At 38.9% G+C, this 9556-nt stretch overlaps 1 protein-coding gene and 1 gene segment (V, D, J or C); one reads left to right on the top strand and one right to left on the bottom strand.

Moving 5' to 3' along the window:
- The first annotated feature begins 678 nt into the window (after positions 1-678).
- Positions 679-9556, top strand: part of LOC311489664 (immunoglobulin lambda constant 6-like) — a 75093-nt gene continuing 66215 nt past the window's right edge. Inside the window, exons 1-2 of the C gene segment in view lie at positions 679-832; positions 3279-3623.
- On the bottom strand, positions 5599-7600 carry LOC311489855 (uncharacterized protein; the record flags this gene model as incomplete). Its single annotated transcript, XM_084547168.1, has 3 exons — positions 6873-7600; positions 6666-6740; positions 5599-5624 (listed from the first exon to the last, which is right to left on the bottom strand). Exons 1-3 carry the CDS (start codon positions 7243-7245, stop codon positions 5599-5601), a joined length of 474 nt encoding a protein of 157 aa, XP_084403294.1. The 5' UTR covers positions 7246-7600.

The raw sequence follows: 9556 nt of genomic DNA, 5'->3' as shown, positions 1-9556 counted from the left end.
ATGCATTGTCCATGATGGAGAGCAGTTTGTCCAGTGTCCTCCTGTCCCTCACTAAGAACATCATTCTACAGATGTGTGGTGGAGTGCGTTCTGTGCTCCTGCTTGACTGTGTGGCACAGCAGCTGAGAAGAAGGCTATGGAGAGGGAGGTGAAAGCTGCACAGAAGACTGTGTGACGGAGTCTACCTACCACCACAGATATTTACACCTCCAGATGCAGGAAAAAGGCCACCTCCATCATGAAAGACCTCGCACACACATGTTAGTCGCTGCTGCAGAGCATTAGGAGCAGGACCACCAGACTGAGGAGCAGCTTCTTCCAGGAGGCTGTAAGACACCCCCCCCCCCCCCCCCCCCCCACCACCACCACCACCCCCCCACACACACACACACACACACGTCACCACCCTCCCTTCCATGACAACCACCCACTTATTTTAGTGTTTATACTTTTTTTTTCTCTCTAGATTTTCTATATTTATATTACTTACTGAGCATTCTATCTTGATATTTTGTACTTATACTTAGTTAGCTAGTTTTATTCTATTTTTATACTTTTTACTGTCTCTGCTATTGGCTTGCACTTGGAGTAACTAATTTTGTTCCACCTCATGTACCAACATGAAAATAAACATGAAAATGAAAATAAAAACTTGATGTGAACATTAAAGAAACACATCATGGAGCTGAAATATGATCCTACTTCCTCATTTGGACTCGTTCACCTCAGCTGACTCTCTCAACAGCATACAGGTTTTTGTATTAGTCTTTTTCACTGTGTGGAGGAGGCAACTACCGCATGTTTGTCTCTGGAACTAAACTGTATGTAACAGGTAAGAAGAAACATTTCTTTTCCTTCAGTTGTTTTATTGTAGAAGCTGAAAATGTGTTTAAAGTCAGTTTGTGCTGCTTCAGCCTTTCCATGTTAGTTTTTTCCTCATTAGTAGAGAATTCATCCTGCAGCCATTGTTCCATAAGAAAAGCTCAATCATTTCTGAAAACATGTTGAAATCTGACTGAACAACTAAAGTTCTTCTTTATTTCTGTAAATATTAGTGACGTTCCAAACATTTAGGATTTAATCATCTCAGTAATTCTGTGACATGTGTTGTTGAAAACAAGATGATATTTGATGTTCAACTATTTCAGATTGTTTTGAAGTGTCTATCGATTGTATTGGATCATTTCTGAAAGTTAGAACCTTGTCAGATCTAATGGCTGTCAGTTATTATTTATCTGATGGTAAATGTGTCTTTAATTGATAATGGATTCATAGAAAAAGAAAAAAACACAAAATGAATGTGATATTAGAAGAAATAGAATTGACTCAAACAATGTTTTATTACTATCATCAGCATGAAGTATTTATACATTTGAACATGACTGACACAAACTTGTATATTGATGTGTTTTATTAGTGATTAAAGTCTGTGCTCTTAAATGTGGAATATTCAATACATATTGGAATCAGAGAAATGACAAACGTACAACTGAAAAACACAATTCAGGGATATGGAAATGATTTAAATATTTAATTTAATTCAATTTAATTTAATTTAATTTAATTTACTTGAAAATAGTACATAGAAGATTTTTTTTGTTTTTCCTTTTTAAAGGAATAGGTGCTTATTTAAATTCAGGCTGCTCTTCATTAACTTGCACATTTGTGAACGCACCATTAATGCTGAACCGTATGTAGAGGTTTTGGAGCAACAAATGCTGCTATCCAGATGACGTCTTATTCTGGAAGGCCTTTCTTAAAATAAAATAAAATAAAATAAAATAAAATAAAGGAGCAGCTAAAATCTTATATTAAATCAGATTGTAAAATATTTCCCGTTCTAAACTACAGCAGCTGTGAGTTGATAAAAGACGACGTGATGAAACACAGTCGACATGTTTCTGTCCCAACTTCTTTGAAACGTGTTGTTGGATTCAAATTCAAAACCAGCAAATAATGTCTTTTGATGAAGATAAAATAAGATAATCCTTTATTTATCCCACTGTGGGGAAATTTGGAGCGTTGCAGCAGTAGACAGTTTAAGGACAGAGCACACAGGAGATAAAAAGAAGTAATAAAACATTAAATAAATACAAAGAATAGAAACTGAAATACAATAGAAATCCTACTTACGTATGTATGTATGTATATTGCACATGAAAGAATAAATGATATGCAAACATAAGTTCTTCCAAATATATTAAGGATATTCCAGTTTGTGTTGTGATTGTCCAGCGTGTGTTTGGTTTACTGGGAGCAGGCTTGATTATTTTTTATTTTTTATTTAACCTTTGTTTTACCAGGAAGGTCCCATTGAGACACAGTGTCTCTTCTACCACGGAGTCCTGGTCAAGATGGCAGCAATTATACAGTATAAGTTATAAAAGACAAGGAAATACAACATAGGACATGGGTACAGAGCAAAGATATCAAAAACAGACTAACACAGAGAACACAGAGTCAAAGACAACAAAGACTAGGGAGAGCCAAAAATACATTAGAATGAAATAAAAATACTAGAAGCAGTGACACTGTTCAGTGTAAGTCAGCTTTAAAATATTTTTAAAAACAGTTAGGGAGGGTAAGGAGTCCAAGTTGAGTGTATGTTGTAGATCATTCCAGGCATGTGGTGCATAGGATGAAAAGGCAGATTTCCCCAGTTTTGTTCGTGATGTGGGGGAATGTAGTAGGAGCTTGCTTGAGGAACGGGTGTTGTATGTAGAAGGGCAAAATGACAAAAGATTACAAATATAACTGGGAAGTTTGCCCATTAGGGCCTTTGCCTTTACAACTGATGATTGATCAACCACTGGATCTGTTCTGATTGATTTTATATAGCATCAGTTATTTTGGAAACAGAAATTTACATGAAGATATATTATAATGTATACTGAATCTGCAGACCGATCAGCCATAACATTATGACCGGTGAAGTTGTTCGACGACTGGGTCAGAGCATCTACAGAACTGCAGCTCTTGTGGGGTTTTCCTGGTCTGCAGTGATCAGTATCTATCAAAAGTGGTCCAAGGAAGGAGAAGAACCAGAGACAGGGTGGTCATGGGCAGCAAAGGATCATTGACCCTTGTGGTCCCATCCAACAGACGAGCTACTGTAGCTCAGACTGCTGAAAAGGTTAATGCTGGTTGAACTTTGTTCTGTATTGATGAGTAGTTTAGTGATCAGAGTCCATGTAGTTTCCAGGATCAGAATGAATGCAGAGCAGTGCTGGAAGCTGCTGTTGACTGTGTGAATGTGTGTGTGCTGTCAAACTTTTCAGATAAGCAGGTAGTGAAGCCCGTGGTGAGCGTGTACCCAGCAGCATCCAGAGCCAACCTGGAGGGGAAGAGCTCCCTGCTGTGTCTGGCCTCATCCATGTTTCCTCCTCTGGTCCAGTTCTCCTGGAAAAGACAGAAGAAGAACGGCCCTCTGGAGGAGCTGACCCCTGCTCAGGGAGAGCAGCTGGAGCTCAGAGAGTCGGGACACAGCGCCTCCATCAGGCTGGTGGTTAGAGATGATCTCTACAAGTATAAATATTACTGTTCCGTCGAGCACGAGGTGGAGACAGTGGAGGTCACAGTGGAGGACACAGTGAAGGCCACAGTAGAGCCCCAAAGCCAACAAGGTAATGAAGGCTTGCTGACTGTGTTCAGCAGTGATTCAGCTTCATGTGGAGACGCTGTCAAAGAGAGCAGAGGAGCAGAGGACTGACATTTCTCACTGCAGCTCCAAACATTTGACTCCTTTTCTGTTTCAGAGGTTCCAGCTCCAGCAGCCTCCTGTCCTCCAGAGAGAGAGCCAGCAGACCTGCCAGCTCTGAAGCAAGATCACTGTAAGATCACCTGCTGCCTCTCTGCGTGGACAGCTCCAATGTCCAATGAGGACACTAGAACAACTTTACAGGATTAATCTGACACTTCCACTAATTCATATCTGTCTGTCTGTCTGTCTGTCTGTCTGTCTGTCTGTCTGTCAGTGTCCTTCCAGTCTCAGTGCAGGGTGAAGCTGCTCTGTCTGCTGTACACAGTGCTGATAGTGAAGAGTCTGGTGTACTGCTGTGGACTCTCTCTGCTGATGAGCCTCAGAAACAAGGGACCGTCCACCAACTCCACACATGCTGACTGACTGTTTTCTGCTGCTCTTTTCTCTCCATCAGATCTCATCAGTTCATCTCATTCATCACTTTGATCAGTATTCACAAATGTTAGTCATGATGCTTTGGTTGTAATGTAGAGTCACATAGATTTATCAGAGTTTCTTTATTAAATCTCTTAATTGTAACTTCTAAATATTAAAGAATTAACTTCCTTGTAGATGTTTCAACATTTAATACAAAATGTGTTTGCTTTCTTTTTCTTTTTATTATAGAAATACAATGCAGTGTGTTCATCCATTTATTCTGTTCTATTAAAATACAACAACTATAAAATAATAATGGTGTTTTGTTTTTCTTCTTGTCTAAAGATTCATTATGTCATATGATTCTTCCGAAGACATTAGAAATAAAAATGAACATCTATTGTTTGTGGTTGTTCCACCAGGTTCAGTTCTGTGTCTTCAGATTATTTAGTTTGTGTATTAGTTCTCTAATATAAATGTGTCGGTGTGGATGTTGAACTCTACGCTGACGACACTGTTGTTTACACAGATGAACAAAGAGCAGAGCTGATTTGAAGCTACGACTGTTAAAAACTATCATCCAGCGGTTTGATGAGTCAGTGCTGAAGTTTGAATGTTGATCAAATGAAGGATGTGTTTAATTAACAGTCATGAAATAGTTTCATTAGCAGCAGGTCAGTGTGTCAGTGGAAATTCAACTGTTTGAGAGCTGAACACTGAAAGTTCATGGTCCTCAACTGGACCTGTTAGTGGATAAATCCTAATCAGTCATTAATCACAGAGGTGTCTGATCAATAAAATAACATTTCATTAACGTTCTTATTGTTGATTTCAAAGTGTAAAGTGCATCTTTAATCATCCAAACCTCTAAATACCCTGAACATGTTACCAGGACATGAGCTTCAGGTGGGTGATCGGACTCAGTTCAACTCTGTGTGGGTGGAGGGCTCAGAGGAAAAAAGGTTTACAGAAAACAAGAGAAAGGGAGGGGAGGTGATGAGTGTGTTCAGCAGCAGATATGAATCTGTTCTCAGTGGTTATTAGGACAGAAAACAAACTGCTGACAGCCAATCAGACTTCCTTCCTGCAGCAGACGGGCTGTGTGGGTTTGTGCTCTGCAGCCTCCACACCGTTAGCTGTGGCTTTTCACTTTAATGACACAATGACAGTTTCAACCACCAGCTGTGGTTAAAGAATCTTTCCAGGAAGCACCTGTGTTCTTCATCTGAGAGAGAAACACATTTACATTTATTATTAAACATTACAATCAGTAATTATGTTCAATTGTTTTTCTGCAATTAAATGAAACTAATTATTTTATTGTGGTGTGTTTAAAATCTTCCATCCTCTCATAAATTTCTCCTCTCTGATAAATAGAACTTTAAAGAAGTTGAACTCCTTGCCTGCAAAGTGTTTAAATTGATCCCATGAGAAGATTTTCAACTTCTACAGGAAACAATAATGCTTCCTGTTCTTTCTCATTAATCAGAACCGAACACAAGCCTCACTGAGACAGAGACACAAACCCATGAGATAAACAAGTCATGCTGTTGTTCTGAAGCAGGCGTCCATGTTGGTTCACCTCAAGTCTCATTATTTCACTGAGTTATAGTTGACAAAAAAAGCCTGAACGTCCCAATCAGTTCTAATCCACCATGAGTTCACCTCATTAACCACACTGACCCACATTTCTCATGGAAATTCTATTCCAGCTTCATTTTTTATCAGTGCAGCAGTCTGTGCTTCATTCACAGGGTTCATAGACATCACATCCAGGAACTGGAAGCTGCTTAAGCTTCAACTTTATTTACTGACATCCAACAGTTCCTAATATACGAGCTAAAGTATTTGACTTGCTTTGTTAAGACACATAAAAAGCAGTTTATCAAAGCCAGACTCTGGGATTGTGTCGGTTTCTTGTGTTTATTGAGTGTGTTCCAGTGAAAGAAAAGAGCAGCCTGGTGGAGTCTGCATTTATTAGAAAGAAACACAAGAGCAGAAGAAACAGCCTGCTGGAAACTGATGATGATTATTATACAAGTCACAGTTGAAAGTGAAAATAAACTAGACTACTAGAGAATGAAGACGTCATAAGAGTAGATTTCTATGTGAATATATGTGTTTCTATTTCCAGGATGACAATCAAGATGTGAATGAAAAGATACAGATTACAAAGAAGCACATTACAACAACATTTGTGAATACTGATGAAAGTGATGAATGAGATGAACTGATGAGATCTGATGGAGAGAAAAGAGCAGCAGAAAACAGTCAGTCAGCATGTGTGGAGTTGGTGGACGGTCCCTTGTTTCTGAGGCTCATCAGCAGAGAGAGTCCACAGCAGTACACCAGACTCTTCACTATCAGCATTGTGTACAGCAGACAGAGCAGCTTCACCCTGCACTGAGACTGGAAGGACACTGACAGACAGACAGACAGACAGACAGATATGAATTAGTGGAAGTGTCAGATTAATCCTGTAAAGTTGTTCTAGTGTCCTCATTGGACATTGGAGCTGTCCATGCAGAGAGGCAGCAGGTGATCTTACAGTGATCTTGCTGCAGAGCTGGCAGGTCTGCTGGCTCTCTCTCTGGAGGACAGGAGGCTGCTGGAGCTGGAAACTCTGAAACAGAAAAGGAGTCAAATGTTTGGAGCTGCAGTGAGAAATGTCAGTCCTCTGCTCCTCTGCTCTCTTTGACAGCGTCTCCACATGAAGCTGAATCATTGTTGAACACAGTCACCAAGCCTTCATTACCTTGTTGGCTTTGGGGCTCTACTGTGGCCTTCACTGTGTCCTCCACTGTGACCTCCACTGTCCCCTCCTCGTACTTGACGGAGCAGCGATATTTATACTTGTCCAGATCATCTCTATCCACCAGCATGATGGAGGCGCTGCGTCCCGACTCTCTGAGCTCCAGCTGCTCTCCCTGAGCAGGGGTCAGCTCCTTCAGAGGGTCATTCTTCTTCTGTCTTTTCCAGGAGAACTGGACCAGAGGAGGAAACATGGATGAGGCCAGACACAGCAGGGAGCTCTTCCCCTCCAGGTTGGCTCTGGATGCTGCTGCTGGGTACACGCTCACCACGGGCTTCACTATCTGCTCATCTGAAGTTTGACAGCACACACACATTCACACAGTCAACAGCAGCTTCCAGCACTGCTCTGCATTCAGTCTGATCCTGGAAACTACATGGACTCTGATCACTAAACTACTCATCAATACAGAACAAAGTTCAACCAGCATTAACCTTTTCAGCAGTCTGAGCTACAGTAGCTCGTCTGTTGGATGGGACCACAAGGGTCAATGATCCTTTGCTGCCCATGACCACCCTGTCTCTGGTTCTTCTCCTTCCTTGGACCACTTTTGATAGATACTGATCACTGCAGACCAGGAAAACCCCACAAGAGCTGCAGTTCTGGAGATGCTCTGACCCAGTCGTCTAACCACTTCACCGGTCATAATGTTACGGCTGATCGGTCTACATATTCAGTAGACATTATAATATATCTTCATGTAAATTTCTGTTTCCAAAATAACTGATGCTATATAAAATCAATCAGAACAGATCCAGTGGTTGATCAATCATCAGTTGTATAATCAAGCCTGCTCCCAGTAGACCAAACACACGCTGGACAATCACAACACAAACTGGAATATCCTTAATATATTTGGAAGAACTTATGTTTGCATATCATTTATTCTTTCATGTGCCATATACATACATACATACATAAGTAGGATTTCTATTGTATTTCAGTTTCTATTCTTTGTATGTATTTAATGTTTTATTACTTCTTTTTATCTCCTGTGTGCTCTGTCCTTAAACTGTCTACTGCTGCAACGCTGCAAATTTCCCCACGGTGGGATAATTAAAGGATTATCTTATTTTATCTTCATCAAATTACATTATTTGCTGGTTTTGAAGTTGAATCCAACAACACGTTTCAAAGAAGTTGGGACAGAAACATGTCGACTGTGTTTCATCACGTCGTCTTTTATCAACTCACAGCTGCTGTAGTTTAGAACGGGAAATATTTTACAATCTGATTTAATATAAGATTTTAGCTGCTCCTTTATTTAATTTAATTTAATTTAATTTAATTTAATTTAATTTAATTTTATTTTATTTTATTTTATTTTATTTTATTTTATTTTATTTTATTTTATTTTATTTTATTTTATTATAATTTAAGAAAGGCCTTCCAGAATAAGACGTCACCAGGACAGCAGCATTTGTTGCTCCAAAACCTCTACATACGGTTCAGCATTAATGGTGCATTCAAAAATGTGTACTATTGTAAATTAAATTAAATTAAATTAAATTAAATTAAATTAAATTTAATTAAATTAAATTTAATTAAATATTTAAATAATTTCCAAATCCCTGAATTGTGTTTTTCAGTTGTACGTTTGTCATTTCTCTGATTCCAATATGTATTGAATATTCCACATTTAAGAGCACAGACTTTAATCACCAATAAAACACATCAATATACAAGTTTGTGTCAGTCATGTTCAAATGTTTAAATACTTTATGCTGATGATAGTAATAAAACATTGTTTGAGTCAATTCTATTTCTTCTAATATCACATTCACTTTGTGTTTTTTTCTTTTTCTATGAATCCATTATTAATTAAAGACACATTTACCATCAGATAAATAATAACTGACAGCGATTAGATCTGACAAGGTTCTAACTTTCAGAAATGATCCAAAACAATCGATAGACACTTCAAAACAATCTGAAATAGTTGAACATCAAATATCATCTTGTTTTCAACAACACATGTCACAGAATTACTGAGATGATCAAATCCTAAATGTTTGGAACGTCACTAATATTTACAGAAATAAAGAAGAACTTTAGTTGTTCAGTCAGATTTCAACATGTTTTCAGAAATGATTGAGCTTTTCTTATGGAACAATGGCTGCAGGATGAATTCTCTACTAATGAGGAAAAAACTAACATGGAAAGGCTGAAGCAGCACAAACTGACTTTAAACACATTTTCAGCTTCTACAATAAAACAACTGAAGGAAAAGAAATGTTTCTTCTTACCTGTTACATACAGTTTAGTTCCAGAGCCAAAGATGAGGTAGTAGTAGCCTCCACACAGTGAAAAAGACTAATACAAAAACCTGTGTGCCGTTGAGAGAGTCAGCTGAGGTGAACGAGTCCAAATGAGGAAGTAGGATCATATTTCAGCTCCATGATGTGTTTCTCTAATGTTCACATCAACATGACTGTCTCTTCTTCTCTTTTCTTTTAGCCACACTAGCAGCATGGCTCTGATGTTAATGTCAGTGGTTGCTCAGTCCACTATTTTAGTAGCGTGAGCCCCCTGTGAGCCAACTCCACTAGAGCGCTCAGCAAGCTACATGACGTCATCAGAGACAGCTCATCCTGATGACGTTATTCTCACAATGGGAAACTTCAATC

The sequence above is a fragment of the Chelon labrosus genome (genome assembly GCF_963514085.1).
Source record: "Chelon labrosus genome assembly, chromosome: 6".
Lineage (NCBI taxonomy): Eukaryota > Metazoa > Chordata > Actinopteri > Mugiliformes > Mugilidae > Chelon > Chelon labrosus.
The sequence above is the reverse complement of the archived record's forward strand: the minus strand, read 5'-3'. Positions and strand labels throughout refer to the sequence as shown.